The following is a 24,562-nucleotide window of genomic DNA, read 5'->3' on the forward strand; positions in this document are numbered from 1 at the left end:
CACTTCTCAGATACAGAGAGAAGGAGGAAGCACACAGCCAAGTTTGTTGGAGAAAGGGAACGAAGGGGATAAAATGATGGGTGTGTGCTTGCACCATCTTCAACCAGCATGGCAGAATCAATTGTGAGATAGGCAGAAAGTGGACAGAATGGGAGTCATTTAAATGCAGTGTCTACAGCTTTTCCTCTAACCACTACATTTAGCACTGCCCCGTCACTTTCAATGTTTGGTTCCCTTGGAGACAAAGGAAGAGAATTATGGAGCAGGTTGAACGTGCAACCACCAGTGTACAACATACATGAACCACACTTCCCACCGAGAATGCATTTCTAGCCAAGAGATTCTTCACACGTTCCAGTTCAGAACTTGGCTTGGCCATTTGGTCTTTCGTACTCCTAAATATAAAGGCTTTGAATATCGCATCACCAGCAAACTACCACTTGCTAGCCTTCAGTTTCTTCATTATCAATTCCAACCCCAATAGTTCTCTGCACAGGACCCAGGCACTTCCATTCAGGCATCTCACTTTAAAAATGCAGTGACGCTCATCCTCCTTACCTCGTGGTTTTGGTGGGCAGCAGGATTTGAGTTGGAAGCTGATGTCCTCGGTTTTAAGAATCTGCCCTTTGAGATGTTTCATCAGTTCCCCGAGATTTGTGAAGTAGTTGTCAGAGCCGTGCAACCTGTAGCCAGATTTGCTGCCCACTTCAATCTGAAAGTTTTTGTACTGCTTTGGCATTCTTGAGCCACTGCCTCGATTGCAGAAGTCAAAGCACTAGAGGGGAAGCAAACGAGAATCTCAGAAATCTATAGCATTAAGGCCTATCAAGTTTTTGCAGAAAGTGGTGGTCATCATTTACTTGGCAGGACGAGGACAAAAAACAAAGTGCAAATGTGAACTACACTTAAATGTTAGCCCCAGCGAAGTCAACATTTACTGCAAAAATGTTAATGATTTGTGAGTATCTATCCAAGCCCCTTGAAAACATTATTCAGATCTATCTACTTCAAACACCTATTTTCGAACTAAAACCACCATCCTGTGAGACAAACATGCTTCTCAGATGTATTTTCAATTTCTCCCCTCTCACCTTAAATCTGTGCCCTCTATTATTTACATTAGAAGTGCTGGCAAAAGTTTGGGCCAGTGTTTCTGGGTTTTATTAAACAGAGTGAGCCAATTCAATCAATTAAATGACTAAATGTTATAATGAGAAACATAAAGATCTAGAAATGGATCCTGGCTAATAATATCCCAGCAAAATAGTCACAACTGAATTTTATTATTTCCACAGCATCACCTGGAAGTGATTTCACAGCAATAGGACCACCCATCTGCAATCAACTGAAAGCAAACTTCTATATCAACAAGAGATTAGAATCTGTGGCCTCACCTACTAGTTGTCAATGTTTAAAAATACAGCCAGCCGGCTGCTTTACCTTTAGAAAAGCTGCTGGAATTAGAGGCCAGTGAACAGAACTGTATGTTCATACTTTCCTACTTGTAGGTCTAATTCACTTCATTATGGTTTAGGTTTATTATAGTCACATCAAAAGCTTTGTTTAAGAACAATTTACTGAGCCGAGCCAAATAAAGTCCCCGTCCCTGTGGGTTGGCAAAGTCGATTTCTTTTTTTGAAAAGAAGATGGCAGGATGTTTTTTTCCCCCCAAAACACAGGCAAGTGCCTGAACCTTTATGCACAAAAAAGGCAAATCGGATGCCCTTCGCAACACTGAGGTGTAAAGAAACAACAGAAATTTGTTGTTTAAAAACATTCTGAATAGTTACCTCAGGGGGAGAACTGCATGCAACTGTCATGAGGATGTGATTGAAATCTGTACAACTCCATCGCAATACGTACATACCATCCTCATTGCCTTCGTGCTTCAACTTGTTGATAGCATATTCAGTGCTGACAAGAGAACAGGCAAAAGGGCACAATTTTGAACCACGTTTCTTAAAGTTACGGTGAAAAGTTAATAAAGTTCATTAGAGACTTTAAACTGAGCTGTGTGAAGTTTTAATGACAGGCAAAGGTTCCAAATGAAAGATTAGGAAATCAGGTACAATAGGTTTTTATAAAGAGTTGTTATTTAAGTTGTACGAAAACACTGCTGCAATCAACAGTATAAATAACATATAGTAAGTATAAATAAATATAAGAAGCTCACATGTTTCTGAAGGGAGCGTGAGAGTTTTGCAGCCTTAATGTCCAGCTCAATTTTGAAAGAGCTTCTGTCTCCACAACACAAACATGGCTTAGTTCAATCTCCATTGCCTAGCAGCACCCTCTTTGCCACTGTATCTTTCACATTAATATCTTTATCATCTTTGGATTTGATTCATTGAATGGTTTCCTTTCTGGTCAACCTTATTCTAGAATCTGCAATTTGTGCAGATTCAACACTAAGCCCCTCGTCACTAACATATCAGATTCCAGGACCCCTACTCTCTTGAACGTCTGACATTACATCGTCTCCTAACATATACAAAAATCTTCACTTGCAGTTCTCAATTCATTTCATGGGCTCATTCCAGTTTATGTGACAGCCCTTCCAGCCTTTTATCATCCTACCTCCACTGGTTCTGTTGCTCTCATTTGTCTCATGGTTTAATAATTTTACATTCAAATTATTGTACTCAAATTTCACCAACCCACCCAAAACAATTAGCCTCTCCAACTGTTAAAATCCCTCTTTATCCTTCTTTTTCCTTACGTCTTTTGTGAAGCACCCAGAGCCGTCCAGAATAGATACAACTTATTCCCATTCACTTGGCACACAGAACAAAGTTCATCACTCAATGGAGAACAAAGATAACAACAGGGAGTGATACTTACCACTTTGAAATACTAACCTATGACAGTGCTTTAACTGGATTGATGCCAGCATATTTTTGTTTGAACATTACCACCAAATTTCACCGTGCGAAAAGGTAATCAAACTGCTGCAGATTTGATCATCTGTTAATCATTCTAAAGCTGAGGAATTTACCTAACGGTGGCGACCAGGTTCAGGAATATCTACTTCCCCACAGCCATCAGGCTATTAAACTTGGCTCGGACAAAACTCTGATCATTAATAACCCATTATCTGTTATTTGCACTTTATCAGTATATTTATTCATGTGTGTATATATTTATATAATGGAATATGGACACACTGATCTGTTTTGTAGTAAATGCCTACTATGTTCTGTGTGCTGAAGCAAAGCAAGAATTTCATTGTCCTATCAGGAACACATGACAATAAACTCACTTGACTTGACTTGACTTGCTTCTCTCAAAGAATGAGATAAAATGACAAGACGGTGAAATGGAAGTGAGTAAATGTAGATGTCAAGGTTGGTTTTAAAAACCTTAAAAATGTTACAAAGTTCAATGAATTACGGTCGAGGATGGGCCATGTGTCCCGCTGGTCAGTCGAGATTGCACCGCGGAGGACAGAGAGGGACACGGCGTGATGGGCCGCTGCGGACAAAGAGTGTGGAGGGGGGCCGCTGAGAACAAGGAGTGTGGGGGAGCCGGCGAGGGCAAAGAGGGACGCGTTGTGGGGGGGGGGGGCGGGGGGGGGGGGGGGGGGGGGGGAGGCGGGGGGAGGCGGGCCGCCAAGAACACCCGCTGAGTTACTCCAGCATTTTGTGTCTACGGTGAAAACCAGCAACTGCAGCTCCTTCCTACACGTTAAGCCAAGTAAATCTACTTTTCTCACATAAAAGATGGGTAATTTTCGATTTACCGTATGGGCCCGTGACAGCCATGTTTAATGTTGCACACCACCAGAGGCGGAGCCACTTCTGTGCACAGATAGTGATGGGCATCTACTGTCAAACGGAAGTAGCCATCAATCAAAGATACCATGGAAAGTGCTTCGTCATAGCATGACAGCTCAAGCTCCTGATACACAAAAACATTAAGAACGTGACAGAAACAGTTTGTAACCAACTTAATATCATTGAATTGAATTGAATACTTTAGTCAAATGTGACAAGTCACAGTGAAATTCTTTGCTTGCAAAGATATGCAATAATAATATGCAAGGTATGCAAATAGTTGCCCATAAAGGGCGCTTACAAAGTTACAAATCCCCCCCCCCCCCTCACTATGCCAGATCCTTCTTTATTCTTGCCGACCTCCCTCACACCACGCCGGGTCCTACTGATTTATTCCACATAATTGCACCCTGTATGCTGTTGGCATATCACACATTTTACAGTTTGCAATGGCTGGCTTCTAATTATTATTATTATGAAGCCAAATAGCTAAGTGATGAACAAAATAGTAAAAATAAAATTAAGTTAATCTGGTAATTCAATTGTAAACACTTTGTGTGGAATAAAAACCGCACTGGTTGGCATCCAATTCCCTCTGTGATGAGTTAGCAGATCTGGAGTAAGTTGCCATTGGAGCAATGAGGTTGGCATCAGTATCAATGACAATTGAAAGCAAAGGAGCCCAGAATCTTCCGACATATCAAAAATGCTTCCATACTTTCACAGAGGCAGTATCCCATTTATAGACAGCCCATCAAATGGAGGGTGCGAAGGCTTTGGAGCCATAGTAGTCAAGTCAATGTGTATTATTATGGCGGAGATTAACAGATACTTGATTGGATACTTGAGGGTATCAATGGTTATGGGGAGAAGACAGGGGAATGGGGTTGTGAGGAAAAGATAGATCAGCCATGACTGAATGATGGAGTAGATTAGATGGGCCGAATGGCCTACCTCTGCTCCTATGACATGAACTTATGAGATGGTGCAGAAGAGAGTGCTGCCTAGATTAGAGGGTAATAGCTGTAAGGAGAGATTGAACAACATTGGATTGTTTTCTCTGGAGCATTGAATGCATTGAAAAGACCTGACTTTTAAGTTTAGATAGTTATGAGAGGCATAAATGGGGTTCAATAGTACTTTATTGCCACATGTACTTTGGAAGAGTGAAATATATTTTTGCATACAGTTCAGTAAAAATCTTACTATTGATAGGCACAAGCATACTTAAGTACAAGAGTGTAGGGATACTATGAATACTTCTACACTGAGAAGTATACACGAGTTGCCATTTCAGGTGCCATTTTGTATGGTTTAATTCATACATATGTTAAAAATAGAGTTTTAATGGCTGTATTAGTCAGAATCATTCGCAGGGTGGAAATGTCAAATAGAACTGTAATGTGAGAGGCTGAAAGATTAAAGAAGAAGTATGATGCAAGTCTTTTTTAAATACAGAAATTGGTAGCTGCCTAGAACGCGCTGCCAGGGGTGGTGGTGGAATCAGCATATATGTTTAGTGAAATAATCGAAACTATGATCATAACAAATATATTCAGGATTTAATTGTAATGCTGTTGTCTGTAATTTCCAGGTTGCCTAAAGAAGGGCGGTGTGTGAGTTCCCAAAGCTGGCTAGAACAAACAGTACCGCCTTATCAATATCTAAAGGCAAGCTGATAAAATATATATTTTTTCCTCCCCTATGCCTCGTGTATCAGACACAGTGTTTACAATTTGCAAGTGTTTGAGAACAGACCACAGCAGAAGCAAAGATATAATATTACACATCTGGAAGGGGGCATCCTTTGACATATACAATGCACCACGTTGAGTTGGGAAACAAACAGCCTAAATTTGCCTCTGAATCTTACTGCCAACTCAGCTTGAGATAGCAGCAAATCCTCTTTTAAAAAATTGAAAACAGCAATAGGCATCAGCTTCAGCCCCCACATCAGACTTTGTATGTTGTCAATTTTCTCCAGTCAATTTTCTAAATGGAAGGAACCATATTTTGAATTGAATGTGAAAAAAGTGGGTGAACAGATGTAGTGGAAGAGCCCTTCAGCAGAATGCCATTAATGCATCTGGGACAGGGTGCCAATGGACTTTGTTTTAAACGGTCAGGAGGATGTCGCTGGGAAGAGTAGCAAGAACCTCGAGTAACTGAGAGTGGTCATTTGTCGATAAAATGAGGGACAAGTTTCAACGCCCAAATCAGAGCATCTTCAACTTTACCTCACTGAAAAATGATATAGCAAAACATATTATTAATCCCCTCCTGACTTGAAAGTTAGGATGGACTCTGAAAATATTTCAGAGAGTACTCTTTAACATTCAAAACCATTCCATTTTCAATTAATTAATTGCTTGCACAATGATAGTCTGTACTCTGGTAACATTTACAGGTCTACTTTTCTTCAAAATGTAACCATAAAAGAACTTGATAGACATGTGGTACGTGGAACCAAAGTAGGTCAGTGAGTTACCCCAGCGACTTCTGTCACATTTTTTGACCGTGGCTAGTTTGTATTTCAAGATCATTTAGCTGTCTTTGCATCATATCCCTCGATAGCTTACATGATTTTGCTTGCACGAGATTATTATTCAATTACCCTTCAAAAAAAACTACAAGCCTGAATGTTATCTAAAGAAACAACAGAACTTCATTATGAGATCAATGAACAGCAACCCAGCAAGCCAATGAGACAAGAAGAAAATCTGGAATCATCAAATAACTTACCAACTTTTTGTTGTCTTGTTTGTTGATCATGACTAGGGAGTCCTTTAAGGTGATGTGCGTGATCTCATAAAAGTCAGAAAATAGATTCCAGTTCTCACTGTGAACACCTTTGCCTTCACCTGTCTTACTGCTTTTGGGCAGGTGCTTGTTCTTGTTCTTCTGCAATTTATTTTTCTCTTTCAAAATCGTTGTAGACTTTAACAGGAGAAAAAGGAGAAATGTAAGTTTGATCACTGCTAATGCTTGTGCAGAACTTCCACAAAATGTTATAAATTGGCATGCTCCAGCTAAAGACGGGATAGATTATACATTTTATATAATGCTGGAGTTCACTAATCTCAGAACTGGAATGACCCTCAATTAGACCTGTCCAAATTATTATTTCATTTTTAGACAATACACAATAGGTGCAGGAGTAGGCCATTCGGCCCTTCGAGCCAGCACCGCCATTCAATGTGATAATGGCTGATCATCCACAATCGGTACCCCATTCCTGCCTTCCCCCCATATCCCATGACTTCGCGATCTTTAATAGCTCTATCTAACTCTCGCTTGAGAGCATCCAGAGAACCAGCCTCCACCACCTTCTGTAGCAGAGAATTCCACAGACTCACAACTCTGGATTTATCAGTCTTCAGACCCATCAGTCTACCCAACACCATTTCCTGCCTAATGTGCATTTCCTTCAGTTCCTCTGTTACCCTAGATCCTCTGGCCCTAGTACATCAGGAAGATTGTTTGTGTCCTCCTTAGTAAAGACGGATCCAAAGTACCTGTTCAACAAAGTATAAATTTCCTGTGGCAGCCACTGTGGGAAAATCTAGTCCAAGGGAACTTTGTTATTTGTATTAGAGGCTTAGTTTCTTGGTGCGTGTTGTTTGCGAGCTACTATTATGAGGAAGTGGCTGTTGTCCCCACAAAATCTATCTCCACTGATTACCTACGTGATGGACTCCACAAATTCACTATCCTCTGCATGAAGTATTTAAATTTAAAATCCCTGGACATTTTCCTTTTACATTGAAGCTGCTTCCCGACGATAATTTTCTGGGATTCTTAAAACATATTTTCTGGTTTCAGCTTAGCAAAACTTTGAACGTCACAGCTAGAATTAAACACAACAAAGTTGTGATCAGTGAGACAACATGTGTAATTCAGCACACTACTTCATAATCTGATCAGATATTAAAATGTAGAAATGGGTAATCAATATGAAATCCAGTTTAAGAACCTGAGGTATCAGAAACATGTGAAGTACCTAAGATTGGTTGCTCTGAAAAGGAAAGGGTTGGGGAAAAAATCTGTGCCCATATCCTCAGATAATACGAAATAGGATTTTTCAACTACTTCAGTAACACCCATAGAGTATGTGTTCTTAAATATCTTTCTTTCACAGTTTAAGGATAAGGGGGAAATCTTTTAGGACCGAAATGAGAAAAACATTTTTCACACAGAGAGTGGTGAATCTCTGGAATTCTCTGCCACAGAATGTAGTTGAGGCCAATTCAATGGCTATATTTAAGAGGGAGTTAGATGTGGCTAAATGGATCAGGGGGTATGGAGAGAAGGCAGGTACGGCATACTGAGTTGGATGATCAGCCATGATCATATTGAATGGCGGTGCAGGCTCGAAGGGCCGAATGGCCTACTCCTGCACCTATTTTCTATGTTTCTATGTTTCAATTTGTAGCATTCCAATAAACTGGGACGGAAGGAAAAGAGGGGAGATTGAAAGTTCTAGCTTCTATATTGAGATTTTTCATAATTTCTTTCGACATTTTACAGAGTTTACAGAGCAATCCCATTGCTGTACTCATTTCTCTGTGAACAATTCCCTCACCTGCCTTTATGTCCCCACCAACTATACTGGGGGTAACCAGTCAATCTGCCAAGTAGTCTCTCTGTGACATGGGAGGAAACTGAAGCACCCAGGAGGAAACCCACGTAATCATGGGGAAAAAAACATGCAAACGCAGATAGCACCGGAGGTGAGGATCACTGTTAGGTTCCAGATTAATGGCGATTCCAGCAACATTGATGGTTGGAGAAGGGAGACCTGATTTGGACCCAACATATCTAGTGGACAAACAGTCCATTCAAGCAGATACCCAATATATTCTCTGCTCATTTTATTGTTCATTGGCTTAAAATAATGTAAAGTCGAGCAGGCCATGAATTTATTGGCCAAGCCAAATATTCCCATCACACTGCATGCATCGGGATAAAAACAGAGTTGAGATTCTTGGAAAGTCAGTTCATCCATAAGAAATTTGGCCCACTAAAAATAATTTAAATACACATAAATATGTCCTCAAATGTTTTTATTAACGTGGCACTTGTCACCAAGAACCAACCTCCCGCCCCCTCCCATATCTCTCTCTCTCTCTCTCTCTCTCTCTCTCTCTATTTGAGAGAGGAAGTGGTTTCACAAAAAAAAAACCTGCCACTTCCTCATAATAGTAGCTCGCAAACAACACACACCAAGAAACTAAGCCTCTAATACAAATAACAAAGTTCCCTTGGACTAGATTGTCCCACAGTGGCTGCCACAGGAAATTTATACTTTTTATAAAAGGGTGAAACTAATCTTCAACACTGACACAAAATAGGCAATTATGAATTGCGGGTCTGTTTTTACAACCTTCCCTTTCCCTTTTCGACTGCAATATCATTGAAGTCAACATTATTCACAGCTGGAGATGGGAAGCCTTAAACACATCCCATGCAGCAACAGACAGGAAAACTGACAAACATGGTAACAAAATATAAGCAGGTTTCAAGGATTCAGATCAATGAATGGAGAAAGAACATTTGAGAGTACAAACAACTATATACATTAAAACAAAATATCAGAAAAACTATTAATAAAGCAACAAGTCCCTCATGCCCTTCTGTACTTCCGAGACTCCTGTCTGCAATGGCTGGCCTTGAGATCACGAAAGTCCTGACACCTGCCTGCAACAAGACCCAGGGTCTCTCTCTCCCTTCCCGAAGGTGAATTTCCTTCTACCTCTCTCCCCGAAGGAGATGTTCATTCTCTCTCTCCCTGAAGGTGGGGTTCATTCTCTCTCTCCCTGAAAGTGAGGTTCATTCTCTCTTTCCCTAAAATTGAAGTTCCTACTCCAAGGTTCGAAGCATGCACTTATATAATTACTTTCTCTCGAAGCACAACAGGTGACTGTGTCAAAACTAGCCATCCTCCTTTGTGTTACAATGCCTGTCAGTTTTCCTGCAAGATCTAACAATAGATGCAAATACAAAAATGCAGTTATTTGCCCTATCGGAAGCCGAGCTAGTCTTAGATTGTGTCTAGGAAGGCAAAGGCTTATCTCGGTGACCTCGCATGTGACCTCATGATTTACTGGTCCCTCCAACTTAGCCTAAGCATTCTTCCAAAATCTTCTTATTTTCCAAAGTTTGAAATGTGATGCTGAAAACTCAATTTAATCCGACATTGACTGTTTTAACACTTACATTACAGGTATATAATTCTTAAAATAAAATTCTGTGCACTTTTTAGAACCCGATATCTACATATTAATGAATATTTCTTCCAACCCCCAATCATTATCTCTTGTTTTCTGATGAATATTGCAGTTAATAGCAACACGGAAAACCTGCTACCAATTTACTTCCCAATTACGTTCCAACAACAAGACACAGTAAAAGCAGCTATTCCGCATTCTTCCCACAAATGTCAACAACTTCCTTTATATATTATTTTTCGTGTAGCAAAATGTTCCAAAGCATCCTATGAGTGTTATCCAACAAAAATTAATGTACATTCCACATAAAGGCTACTAGCCAGATGACAGGAGGTGGGTTTTACAAAACATTTAATAGGCAAAAGAAAGAGGGAGATTAAGAGACAATAGTACAAGGCTCCAACAGCAGCTCATAGAAAATAAAGTTCACGAATAAGCCAGAGGTCATAATTAGAACAATGCAGAGACGAGATGAGGAAAACATTTTTCACACAGAGAGTGGCGAATCTCTGGAATTCTCTGGCACAGAAGGTAGTTGAGGTCAGTTCATTGGCTATATTTACAATACAATACAATACAATTTATTTGTCATTTGGACCCCTTGAGGTCCAAACGAAATGACGTTTCTGCAGCCATACATTACAAACAAATAGACCCGAGACACAAACACAATTTACATAAACATCCATCACATCGCTGTGATGGAAGGCAAAAAAACGTATCTCTCCACTGCACTCTCCCTCCCCCCCGATGCCGCCGTCCGCCAAACCCGCAGTTGCAGCCTCCGAATCTCCAGGGGTCGGGTGGCAGCAGCGTCCATCACCGCTCCACCCGCTCCGGACTCGGAGTTAGATGTGGCCCTTGTGGCTAAAGGGATCAGGGGGTATGGAGAGAAGGCAGGTACGGGATACTGAGTTGGATGATTAGCCATGATCATATTGAATGGCGGTGCAGGCTCGAAGGGCCGAATGGCCTACTCCTGCACCTATTTTCTATGTTTCTATGCTAGGGCTACATATTACTGAGATAGGGAGAAGCATGACCATGAGGGATTTAAATCAAGGGAAAGAAAGGTAGTACTGAGATTCTGCTTGACTGAGAGTCAATATTGATCAGAAAGTACAGGGGAAGTGGATAAAAACTACAGTGCAAATTGGAAAAAAAGGTGACAGGATTTTGGAAGAACTCCAGTTAAAACACCAAAATATGTATCGTAATTAATAAACCTATTGTAATTACTCTTCTTCTTCCATGACCAATTAGCTTTACAGGCTACACTCTTTCATCCATCTCATTTTTAACAGTCTCAACCCAGGAAGATTAGAGTCCATTTATTGATACCCAGATTACACAAGCCCGAGTCTGACCTTGCGATTGGAAGCAAAGTCCTACAAAGGGCAGTATTGATTCCTGCATTTTTGTAATTGCAGTAAGCTGCAATAATGCATGTAGTTATTTTTGTAATTATTGGTGCAATTTATTTCTACATTTAGTTATTTTTAGCAGCCATGCAAAACCCTTTATGGACACAGTTTATTTTCACATGATCAATACCACAATAGATTGTCTGGTATTGATAAATAATTACTGTGTTAAACTTAAGTTCCTTCAAGATCTAACAATAGATGCAAATACAAAAATGCAGTGCACATAAAAGCTAATATAGAATAAATGGGAAAAACAAATTCATTGATTAGAAACTTTGGAAAAGGTGGGGGCAGATGGATTTGTGGAAGCCAAATAGTGCTGCAACATATACAAATAATAGTTTTCCACTAAGGACTGTTGATGAGAAGGGCCTTGGAATTCAACTCCACAGCTCCTTGAAAGTGGCAACACAGGTAGATAGGATGAGAAAAAGGACATATCATGCTTGCTACAGGGTGACTTGGACAGGTTGGGGGAGTGGGCAGATGCATGGCAGATGAAGTTTAATGCGGATAAATGTGAGGTTATCCACTTTGGTAGCAAAAACAGGAAGGTAGATTACTATCTAAATGGCGGCGTCAAGTTGGGAAAAGGGGAAGTACAACGGGATCTGGGGGTGCATGCATGCAGGTACAGCAGGATGTGAAGAAAGCGAATGGCATGTTGGCCTTTATAAAAAGAGGAATCGAATATAGGAGCGAAGAGGTCCTTCTGCAGTTGTACAGAGCCCTAGTGAGACCATACCTAGCGAGAGTATTGTGTGCAGTTTTGGTCCCCTAATTTGAGGAAGGACATTCTTGCTATTGAGGGAGTGCAGCGTAGGTTTACAAGGTTAATTCCCGGGATGGCAGGACCATCATATGCTGAGAGAATGGAGCAGCTGGGCTTGTACACTCTGGAGTTTTGAAGGACGAGAGGGGATCTCATTGAAACATATAAGATAGTTAAGGGCTTGAACACGCTAGAGGCAGGAAACATGTTCCCGATGTTGAGGGAGTCCAGAACCAGGGGGCCACAGTTTAAGAATTTAAGCCATTTAGAACGGAGACGAAGAAACACTTTTTCTCACAGTGAGTGGTGAGTCTGTGGAATTCTCTGCCTCAGAGGCAGGTTCTCTGGATGCTTTCAAGTGAGAGCTAGATAGGGCTCTTAAAAATAGCGGAGTCAGGGGATATGGGGAGAAGGCAGGAACGGGGTACTGATTGGGGATGATCAGCCATGATCACATTGAATGGTGGTGCTGGCTCGAAGGGCCAAATGGCCTACTCCTGCACCTATTGTCGTTCAGAGTTAAGGGGAAAGAATATACAAGTTAGGACGTTATGTTGCAACTTTACAAAACACAGGTTAGACCACACGGGGTACTGTGTGCAGATCTGGTCGCTGGATTCTAGAAAAGATGCACTGAAGAGAGTACAGAAGAGATGTTGCCTGGATTAGAGAACTTTCGTTAGGGTGGAGATAGGATAGGTTGGGCTTATTTACCCCATAGAGAAGGAGATCAAGGGTTAACCTGATAGAGGCATATCAAATTATGAGGCATAGACAAGGTGGATTTTCCCCATTGTTTTGGTATCAAAAACATGAAGGAACATATTTAAGAGGAGAGGTAGAAATATTGAAGGGGATTTAAGAAGACAGTTTATTTTACAGACACTGAGAATAGTTGATATCTGGAACTCACTGCTAGGGGAAGTGGTAAAGTTAGATACAGTCATTATATTTAAGAGACATTTAGACAGGCACTTGAACAGGCAAGACAGGAAGTATATGGACGTAGTATGAATAAATGGACAAAAAGGTCAGTTTAGATGTGGAGCAGTCAAGGGCCCGTTTCTGTGTTGCACAAAATTAAACGCTAACAGCAACATGACTGAATAAAAACATGTTATCTACCTATCTATATATTACTAAAACTCTCATCTTGTCTGTGTGTGCATTCGTGTCTATCTGTCATGCCCTGAAATATGCCAAAATGGTACATAACATCGCTACAATTTCTGGACCACCTTCCTCACCATGGTCATGTGGTGTGGTGTATCAAAGTTTTTGTTCAGATTGATGGTATATTTTACAAGTTATTGACATTTAAAAATTTAAACAATTGACTTTTCAGTTAACTTCTCAGTGTGAAAGATCCAAATCCAATTGCTGGCCCAGCCCGCAACAATGTTGCAACCACATGACACTGAGTCCTGGCAGCAAGTGGAATTGGATATTTTTTCCTGGCACGAGTGCACTTGCATTTTTGTGAGGGATAATTATGGGGAAATGAGCCGCCCCTGCACAGTTGGGAGCTATGTGTGAGTAGTGGAATATGTTGCGTTGGGGAAACGGGTGAGTGGTGGAATATTGCGTTGGGGAACGGGTTGCATTGAGGGACCAGGCCACCCGTGTGACAGGGACCCAACAGGACCCAACTTGGTTTAGTCAACCAATAAATGTTTATGGAACTGGAAGCACAAAGCATTGGTTTATCATGCATATCACTCAAAAGCCTCAAGGCTCTTTTGCTGTAATAATAGCAAGTGTAGAAATAAATTTACACATGCGGTGGAAATGGTAGTACAGATTAAAAAAGGGCATTTGATTTGATTCCTAGTATGAGCTACACTGATTGAAATGGGAGAGGCTGCATTAAAATAAAATTCTTCTCAGCTACAAATGGAGGGAATAAATGGAAACCTACTTCAGAACATTTGTCAGAAATTTGAACAGGCACTTGAACAGGCATTAGACAGGCCAGGTCCCTGGGTTGAATATTCTACCAATACGCATGCTGATATGCTACCACGGCAGCTCCTTACAGGAAACAATTTGCTGTACGGAAAATACCACTAACCTCTTTTGGTATACGTCTCCACTTAATTCCCATACTTCCGGCGACCATCACCTCATGTTCTTTCTCTTTCTGTTCCTTTTCAATGGGCTCATAGTTGATCATCACACGTTCGTTTTCCGCTGAAATCAACAGGCTTATCGGCTTAAATATTTCCTCTCCAAAATTCTTGGTCAATGATTCCAGGGTGGCCAGATACTTGACTTTGAGGTCATGAGGAGACACGCTGCTGTCACACACCGTCTTGTTGTTGAACTCTTTCAGGAAGTTTTTGAAGACATTATTGATACGACACCTGGTCAGAATGTTTCGCTGCCTGATGCTCGAGTTCAGTGTCTCGGGAATGTAATTCTTGTAACTGGAAGAAACCAAGTCATTGACACTACATTAGCATGCTACCTTGTACTTGAATCATCTTTGTGCAATGAAACAATTGTAATAAACTTGGCACCAGTGTCTTTTTTTTTTTTTAATGGACATTAACAAACATTTCTAATAATTGTCATGCTGAATATGATACTTTAGTTCAACTTATCCATATGAATTAAACATGCCTTGAGGTGTGGTGTCACTGCCTGCACACACACACAGACCACCTTGCTACTATATTCATGCTGAATATTGAAGAAGACCAGGTTATAGGATTTGCATTAGCCATGTCATAAAAACATAGAAAATCAGCCATTCAGCTACCATTCGATATGATTATCCACTTTTGTGTTCTATTCCTGTCTTTGCCGCACATCCTTTGACCCCCTCCAGGATATATCTAGAGTTATATAGCATAGAAATATGTCTGCTTTGTCTTCAGCAACTATTTACTATAATCCAATTTACTCTTCCCACAGTCCCAGCAACTGCCACAAGATTCCACCATTCTCTTACGAGGGGCAACTTAATACTGTATACCAACCCCGTGTCTTTAGCACAGGAGAGGACACCAGAATACCTGGGCAAACCCAGGGAAAACATGTAAGTTCCACGTAGATCAGCTTGGAGATCAGCGTTGAACCTGTGGTGTTGGGGCTGTAAAGCTGTAGTTCTGCTGAGGCACTTAGTGGTCTCTGGCATTGAGATGTTACTTGAGCTTTTTCAACTATTCAATGCATCCATTTGACAGAAAATTACCTTGAAAAGTATTAAATACATTCATTCCAGAAATACATTTATTCAATACATAAATACATTTATTCCAAAGATATGCAATGGATATGTTAATTGGTTGGAGAGTCTAGGTGGCCGAACCCCTGTTCCTGTACATGGGGTTGGATAAAGGAGTGTGTATAGAGGTATGGCATCCTGCATGGCGATGCATCATTTCAGGTTGTTAATGTAGCAGGGCCATGAGAAGGTGATGTACTTGGTTGGAGTTTTGGGTATCTGTAAAATCTGACTGCCAATACAAAGGCAAATGGCGGATATCAAGAACATTGTAACAGTGTAGCTAAATAACCACATCTTAAATGAGGTAGACAATCACCATAAATATGTCACCAAGTACTGTCAGTCAGCATGATCTAGATGTTGACATATCCAAATCAGAAAAACAACCTTCCAAATATTATCACCAAAAGTTCATGCTCAGACACATCATGACCTACAGGCCTCAATTTGTGTAATGAGATTCAGGTTTGCCTTAGATTTTTGTGTTGGAATCATACATTTTTACCATAAATTTCAGATTGATACCATAGAAACATGACCTTTTGCCCAAATCGGCCTTGCTAACCAATATATGCATCTACAGTGCCCTCCATAATGTTTGGGACAAAGACCCATCATTTATTTATTTGCCTCTGTACTCCACAATTTGAGATATGTAATAGAAAAAAATCACATGTGGTTAAAGTGCACATTGTCATTATGCTACTTCCATCAGCAGTTGTATCATCAATAAAGATAAGTGAGCTAGTACCTTCAGCAGCCATACATGCCCAGGCCATAACACCCCTATCATCGTGTTTCACAGATGAGGTGGTATACATTGGATCTTGGGCAGTTCCTTCTCTCCTCCATACTTTGCTCTTGCCATCTCTCTGATATAAATTAATCTTCATCTCATCTGTCCACAAGACCTTCTTTCTAGAACTGTTGTTGCTCTTCTAAGTGCTTCTTGGCAAACTGTAACCTGGCCATCCTATTTATGCTGCTAACCAGTGGTTTGCATCTTGCAGTGTAGCCTCTGTATTTCTGTTCATGAAGTCTTCTGCGGACAGTGGTGATTGACAAATCCACACCCGACTCCTGTTTCTGATCTGTCGGACAGGTGTTTGGGGATTTGTCTTTATTATAGAGAGAATTCTTCTGTCATCAGCTGTGGACGTCTTACTTGCCCTGCCAGTCCCTTTGCGATTAGCAAACTCACCAGTGCTCTCTTTCTTCTTAATGATGTTCCAAACAGTTGATTTTGGTACGCCTAAGGTTTGGCTGATGTCTCTAACAGTTTTATTCGTGTTTCTCAGTCTCATAATGGCGTCTTTGACTTTCATTGGCACAACTTTGGTCCTCATGTTGATAAACAGCAATAAAAGTTTCCAAAGCTGATGGAAAGACTGGAGGAAAGACTAGGTGCTGAGAGTTCTCTTATACCTGCCTTAAGGAGGCAATTAAAGGCAAGAGCAATTACAAATACCTGTGAAGCCATGTGTCCCAAACATGTGATTTTTTCCCATTACAAATCTCAAATTGTGGAGTACAGAGGCAAATAAATAAATGATGGGTCTTTGTCCCAAACATTATGAAGGGCACTGTAGTTTGTACAAGATATCTCAACTCTTATCATCCTACAGCTGCACTTAGCCTATGTCCTTCTAAACCCACCCTATACATGTACAAGTCCAAACGTCTGTTAAAAGTGCTACTTACATCCCCTTTAAATATTATCAAATACATTTGCTACTTACATCCCCTTTAAATATTTTCCCTCGCACCTTAAATCTATGCCGTCTTGTTTTAGGTTCCCTCTGCTCTGGGAAAAAGACTGTGACTGTCTACTCTATTTATGCCCCTTATAATTTTATAAACCTCTATCAGATCATCACTTAGCCTCCCTTGTTGCAGAACTGTACGCAATAGTCCGACTGTGGCACAACCAACAATCTTCATTCTGTGTTTGTCAATATAGCTGTCTAAAGAAACAGCTATACACTCCCACGAGGAACTGAAGTTTGAAATATAATTTGGGACAATCTTACACCTCAGGATGTGGTGGATAACAGTTTAATGGCTATCTCACCAAGATACATTATTGACTTTTTCCATATACTCACTCACTCAGGTAACAAATATAAGCAGTCAGGAATAATAGATACAGACAATACTGCCACTGAACCCCGTTTGAAAGGGTATTTCATCAGTGTCTCCATTTCTCTCTTGGTAGCTCTGTTTTAGGAATTAAAATGACAACTCATTCATCCCATGTATAGTATACAAGTATACTCCCTTGCCTTGCATTGCATTTCTCATTCTATCAGAGGCCTTTCATTTTCTCCTCTCCCCTACAATCTCTTTAAGTTTAGTTTAGTTTAGAGATACAGCGTAGAAACAGGCCCTTTGGGCCACCGAGTCGACCAGCAATCTCTGCACATTAACATTATCCTACACACACTAGGGACAATTTACACTTATACCAAGCCAATTTACCTACAAACCTGTACGTCTTTGGAATGTGGGAGGAAACCGAAGACCTCGGAGAAAACCCGCGCGGCCAGGGGGGAGAACGAAAAAACTCCGTACAGACAGCACCCGTAGTCAGGATCGAACCCGGGTCTCTGGCAATGCTAGCGCTGTAAGGCAGCAACTCTACCGCTGCGCCCCTTTAGTTTAGTTTTGTTTGCCAATTCAGGAGAAAGTTAATTGACCTGAAGTAGTAACCCTATTTCTTTCTCTGTGGATGCTGCCTGCCCTCATGCATATTCCTCGCTTTTCCTGATTTATCCAACCTACACGACAGCTAACCTGGTGGTTTTAAATAGTGAGATTGAATAGCATATGACACAAGAGAGGTGGCAATCAAAGAATTTCATATTCCTAATTGTCCTTTAATTTCTCTGTGTAAAAACAGCTAAAGTTGAACTCCAAGTCGACAGGGCATTCGTGCAAGAGGATATGTCAATAGGAATCAAGTTACTAGGAAATTAGACAAAGTTTGTTAGTTTGTAAATAGCTCACAACCACTGTATTGCAACATCATTTTATCTCCCTTTGTGGTTGTGAATACAAAGAAAACAGAGACATCGGCCCCTCGACACATGCGGAAGACCAAAAGTATTGTAATGAATTGCTTTGTTGGAAACCTGCAGAGTTTGGTGGTGAATGTATTGGGAAATCAATGTTCCCTCGTTCTCAGTCTTCCCCCCACCCCAGCCATCAGCTGAGCAGTATTCAACGGAGGAAATCTTGATACACATTGCGACGCAACCTGTCAACAGCAAAATAAGGTTTTGTGGACAGGAAATGTGTGCGAACGTTGTTCAAATTCCAGATAACAATTAGGAAGCCAATGCAAAATCTGCAGTCAGATAAATACTTTTGCTCAAAGAATTGAGGAAGGTGCAACAAAGGTTAGAACACACTACCTGTATATGAATAAATTCAAGATACAGTTACATATACCTCCAACAAGGGAAAGAATGAAGCATTCAGAGTGAAAATTGTTAAAAGTTCAGGTAAATTACAAAAAAAAAAAGAACATTGAATCTCAGGTTAATTTTTTATTTTAACAATTTTGTCTTTATTCTGAACAATAGTGCACTGTTTCTCAAATTAATTGTTTCTCAGAAGATGTAATATAACAAATTACATTCCAAAATGACATTCCAAAATCCCCTCACCTCATTTCCTTGGAGATTTCTTGCAGTGGGATTTTCCGGTTAAGGGCCTGATGTGTCATGGCCAGGACTGCCATTCCCAGACACTCATTCTCTATTTCATGAAATTCACAGTCACTGTTAGGATCTCGAACAGGGGCCAGGCCTTTAATCAAATCATACTGTCCCTGAAATAAGAGGATAATTGTAAGCTTCAAAGGAAAATGGCATTTTGTCAGCCTTAATGTTTTGCCCAGAGAACCATCTCTCTTTCTCTCTCCCTTTCTCTCTGAAAGTAGCTTCTACTTTATTACATACATGATCAATATTGAACAACCAAAGCCTACCGATTCTAAAGTTCAACAAAGTGTTACGAAAAACAGATGCAATGCAGAAAAAAGATGCAATACAGAAAAACTGACACAATGGAACATGCTGATTAGTCGATATTCTTATGTAATTATCAGGCAACCAGGTTGTCAGACAGCAAGGGTCAGAGACGAAGAATTGAAAATTTAAAAAACTATAGATACTGGAAATCTGAAACAAAGATAGAAAACAGTGGAAATGCACAGCAGGTGAGGCAGTCATTGGGGAAACTGGGTAAGAGAGAGATGTGTTAGTCTTCAATCAGCAGGAAGATGGGAATATCTATGACAAGTGGAGGAATGGGACAGTTATCAGCAGATTCGTAGGTCTGCGTAATGGATTGTTGTTAGTAGAATGATGGGACTTGCCTGGTAGGCTACACTTATGCTTGTAGAATGCTGGAAAAACAGACATCATCTGGAGGGAGAGAATCAGCTAATGCTTCAAATGAGGGATCCTTCATCAGACTTGAGAAAGAGAAACAGCAGAACAAGGTGATATAGGAACTCGGTGGGTCAGGCAGCATCTGTAAATGGAATGGACAGACGATATTTCGGGTCGGGACCCTTCTTCAGACTCCTTGAAATGCTGCTGAAACTAAGGAACTTCTCTGTTACAGAACTATGCTAGAGTTAAGCTTGTGGAAAATGCGATATGGTACAATAGATGTGAAATTTGTTGCAGATAGACACAAAATGCTGGAGTAACTCAGCAGGACAGGCAGCATCTCTGGAGAGAAGGAATGGGTGATGTTTTGGGTCGAGACTCTTCTTCAGACTGAGTTTGTTGCCGTTGTGGTTTTGGCAAACTGGGGCACATTCAGCTTGCCAGTCCTACAATGGAGAGGAAAAGAGAGAAAGGAAGGCAAGCAGAACGGGTTCTTATTTAGACAGGAAGAAAGAGCATGTAAGAGCATGTTATCTAAAGTTAGAAAATGTGATATTAAGTCTGGAAGGCTGCAATGTGTCCAGACTGATGAAGTGGTGCCTTTTTTTGCGCTTGCATTGGGTCTCATTGTAACTGTGCAGGCGATTGCAGATAGGCTGCTCAGAGTGGGAGCAGGATGGTAAATTAAAACAACAGGTAAGGTTTCAAGGTCAGTTTATTGTCACATGTACCAATTACGGTACAGTGAAATTTGAGTAAATGGAAGCTGAAAATATTTCCTGCGTCCAGAGCACAGATATTTTGCAGTGATCACCCAATCTGCATTTCATTTCCCCAAGGCAGAGCAGGTCACATTATGAACACTAAATGTTGTACGCTAGAGTGGAAGGAGTGCAAGGTAATCACTGCTTCACCTGGAATGATCGTTAGGGTCCCTGGATGGTAGAAGGGGAAGGGATAAACGGACAGGTATTGCACCTCCTGTGTTCACAAGGAAAATTGCCAGATGACGGGGAAAGGGTCACAGGGCAGAATAGCAACCAGGGACTTGCGAGGGGAACGATCTCAACAAAACACTAGAAGGGGAAGAGAGGGGAACAGATGCATAGTGATGGAACCTTGTTGGAGCTGGAAAAGTCAGGAATTATCATGAATAAACAGGAAATTGGAAGATTAATGATTCTATCCATCAAATGAAAGAAGATACCTACAAATAAATACCCACAGTGTACCAGAAGAACAAAATCAGACTGGCAACCACTTGTACACATCAACATGACACAATTTGGAATAATATGTGACAATAATTTGGAGTCTAATGTTAACAATATGAAAAACTATACTGTGCAGAAAGAGTATTGAAGAGTCCAAATCAATAACAATACATTATTTAGGGAACAGGGGTTCCCCTCTTCTATTATAGATGAGGCCCTCACATGTGTCTTGGCACCCCGCAGCTCTGCTCTTGCTCACCCTCTCCCCAGTTTTGCCTAGCCCACAGCCAACAATGGACCATTGTGGGCTCCACCTTTCCTTGATCATCTTATTTTGTTTGCATTCGTTTATTTGTTCTCTTTATCACCGTCTATACCTCTCGTTTCCTTTTCCCCTGACTCTCAGTCTGAAGAAGGGTCTCGACCGAAACGTCACCTATTCTTTTTCTCCAGAGACGCTGCCTGACCCGCTGAGTTACTCCAGCTTTTTGTGTCTATCTTCGGTTTCAACCAGTATCTGCAGTTCCCTCCTACACAAAATATTATATGGTTCCCTTTAGGTTGGGAACCTCCTGGATTTGATAAATCCCAAGATCAAAACCTTTAACCAAAACTTATACCTGAAAGTATAGGTATTCCAAGGAATTTGCATCCAAGAGAGGAGTTCCATTTTCTGCATTTTGCGAGTCACGCATGTTTTTCTGCTTTCGCGTAGGAGTATGTCTCCAGACTGGTTGTTCATTTTCATTGGATCCATGCCAGTTACCAAAGAAGAACCTGAAGAAACAGAGATAGTTTGTTCTGGTAGGTGGTCCATGTAGAGCAATGACGTTGAATGAATGCTACAGCCCACACAGAATAATGGGCAGAGGTTTATGTGCAGCAGATTGTACCATGGGCTGTTTGCCACTTTTCATTTCACTGCACATCTCGTATGTGTATGTGACGAATAAACTTGACTTGACTTGACTTGTTGACCTTCCATTTTATTCTCCAAATCTCCACCAGCAATCTGCTTTTGCTGTAATGCTAAAGGAATAACCACACTCGGAGTCCAGGATTGTCTCCAATATTTTTTTGCCCACCTTAAAAGTATCAACAGATATAAATCAACACCTATCCATGTTCTCCAGAGATGCTACCTGACCCCGAGTTACTCCAGCACTGTGCCATTTTTTTCTGTGAAACAGCATCTGCAGTTCCTTGTATCTACAAATCAAGTCTTCAGTTTGTTACTAACTGGAGGCACCAAGAGATCTCAGAGGCCTTTACTGAAAGTACATTGTTCACATAATTACACAAGACTTTGAAAGGAAAGACTGAGTCAAACAGTGTCCCTTTCGCAAGACCATGAATGACTAACACATAATGGTAAGTATGTGAGCCAACTGTTTTAGCTCATGCATGTTATCACAACATGTTGGGGGTGTGGGAACGCTCTTTGATCACCTCATGAATTAGTTGGATTTGCTTTTATCCTCACTTGGCATGTGTACTTAGCGCACAGAAGACAATCAGAAAACTGGACAAAAATGTGTAGCAATAGGAATCTCTGCACAGAATACCCACTAGATTTCTCTTTCCCACCTTCCTTAGTCATGAGATCCCAGGATTGATCACCTTTACGTCTCAGCTTATCAGCCTCAGCAGGTGACTCTGCCTTCACCTTCCTCAACTGGTCCCATCTGCCATCTTGTATACCTTGTCTGCTTCCACCTTTCATCCACCTGCCTGTCTTCAAACCCCACCCCTCCTCCACCTACCTATTATCCTTCATTCCCCCTCAGTCCACATATCAACTATTGGCCTCTGTGTCAGTCCTCTCCCTCTCCTCTTTAGACTGGCCATCTTTCCTCTCCACTCTCACCCAAAAATGTCGGCAATTCCTTTCACTTCACAGATGCTGCTCAACCTGCTGAGTTTCTCTGACAGTTTGTTTTTTGCCAAAAGGAGCTAACTCAATTAAAACAGACATAAAACTTGCTGTTTTCCTTATCTGCATGAAGCCTGCCACAATGGTTAGTCCACCTACCAAAAGAATGATCACAATATACAATGCAATACAGTTAAACGTAATCAAACATGGCCAGCAACTTCAACAGTTAAATATATATTAATGGGAAGTCAGCCAAGGCCAACACAGGAACACCAACCTAAAGCCTGGTATTTCTTGATAAGCAGACTTCACCAAATAGGGTTGCATCTAATTGGTGTTTTCATTCCCAGTTCTTAACAAATCTACACATATCTATATACATAACAATGCCAAATAAACAGAAACTAGCAGAAATAAAAAGATAAAACAGAAATGTTGGGAATATGATTGCAGAATAGCCAACAGTTTTTAAGTACAAATCCTCCCATGTTCAGATAAAACGCTTGCTTGAAATATCATAACTTGCATATTCTCTGCACTAATTGATTCGAGTACAGTACCTAATTTGAGGAAGGACATTCTTGCTATTGAGGGAGTTCACGAGGTTACTTCCCGGGATGGCGCGACTGTCATATGATGAAAGAATGGAGCGACTGGGCTTGTATTCACTGGAATTTAGAAGGATGAGAGGGAATCTTATAGAAACATATAAAATTAATAAGGGATTGGACACGCTAGATGCAGGAAACATGTTCCCGATATTGGGGGAGTCCAGAACCAGGGTCCACAGTTTAAGAATAAGGGGGGGTGGAATTCTCTGCCTCAGAAGGCAGTGGAGGCCGATTCACTGGATGCATTAAAATGAGAGTTAGATAGAGCTCTTAGGGCTAGCAGAATGAAGGGATATGGGGAGAAGGCAGGAACGGCGGACTGATTGCAAATGATCAGCCATGATCACATTGAATGGCGGTGCTGGCTCGAAGGGCCGAGTGGCCTACTCCTGCACCTATTGTCTATGTATTTCCAACTATTTCCACTAAAATAAGCCTACTGTTGAGTCACAATAACCTTTCACCTCTTGTAAACAAACCCTCACTGCAATGAACTGCTAGATACATGGTTCACAAGTCACTTTGTTTCCAAAGCACTGATCCAATGACACCACTTGGTGGGTAGCCCAGCAACGATCATCCTTCCAGCTGAACCTATCATCTCACTCGAACCACGATACAGAGATAGCAAGAAGAGCAGAAACCTCTGTGTGATGGACTCAGGATTATCTAATCTCTCCCATCTATTACATTAAAACAGAATTAGTGAAGGTCTAGGAGCAGCTCCTTACATGCATGTGATGCCTGATCCATGCGAAAGAGAGGAATGGAAATATACACTGCGTTAAACACAGCTGCTGGAGCTGCTGCCTCATAATGCCAGAGACCAGCTGACCTCGGGTGGTGTCTGTGTAGAGTTTGCACGGAAACGGCTGTGAAAGTAGACTAACATAGAACTAGTGTAAAATGGGTGATCGATGGTAGGCATAGACTCGATGGGGCAAAAAGCCTCCTTTTAGCATGGATCAGGCATCACATGCATGTAAGGAGCTGTTCCTAGACTGTCACTAATCTCTGTATCGTGGTTCGA

The 24,562-nt window shown here is 41.0% G+C and overlaps 1 protein-coding gene across 2 annotated transcripts in view; it reads right to left on the reverse strand.

Annotated features, from left to right (window-relative positions):
- Positions 1 to 24,562, reverse strand: part of jak1 (Janus kinase 1) — an 84,253-nt gene that overhangs the window by 28,157 nt on the left and 31,534 nt on the right. For both annotated transcript variants that reach the window (XM_033028292.1, XM_033028291.1), the window contains exons 4-10: positions 21,666 to 21,822; positions 19,100 to 19,263; positions 14,271 to 14,625; positions 6,516 to 6,710; positions 3,740 to 3,897; positions 1,791 to 1,914; positions 559 to 775 (exon numbers count right to left, since the gene is read on the reverse strand). In XM_033028292.1, coding sequence (XP_032884183.1) covers positions 559 to 775; positions 1,791 to 1,914; positions 3,740 to 3,897; positions 6,516 to 6,710; positions 14,271 to 14,625; positions 19,100 to 19,263; positions 21,666 to 21,822 — 1,370 coding nt within the window. The remainder of the gene's footprint in view (positions 1 to 558; positions 776 to 1,790; positions 1,915 to 3,739; positions 3,898 to 6,515; positions 6,711 to 14,270; positions 14,626 to 19,099; positions 19,264 to 21,665; positions 21,823 to 24,562) is intronic.

Source organism: Amblyraja radiata, chromosome 10 (genome assembly GCF_010909765.2).
Source record: "Amblyraja radiata isolate CabotCenter1 chromosome 10, sAmbRad1.1.pri, whole genome shotgun sequence".
In the NCBI taxonomy this organism is placed as follows: domain Eukaryota; kingdom Metazoa; phylum Chordata; class Chondrichthyes; order Rajiformes; family Rajidae; genus Amblyraja; species Amblyraja radiata.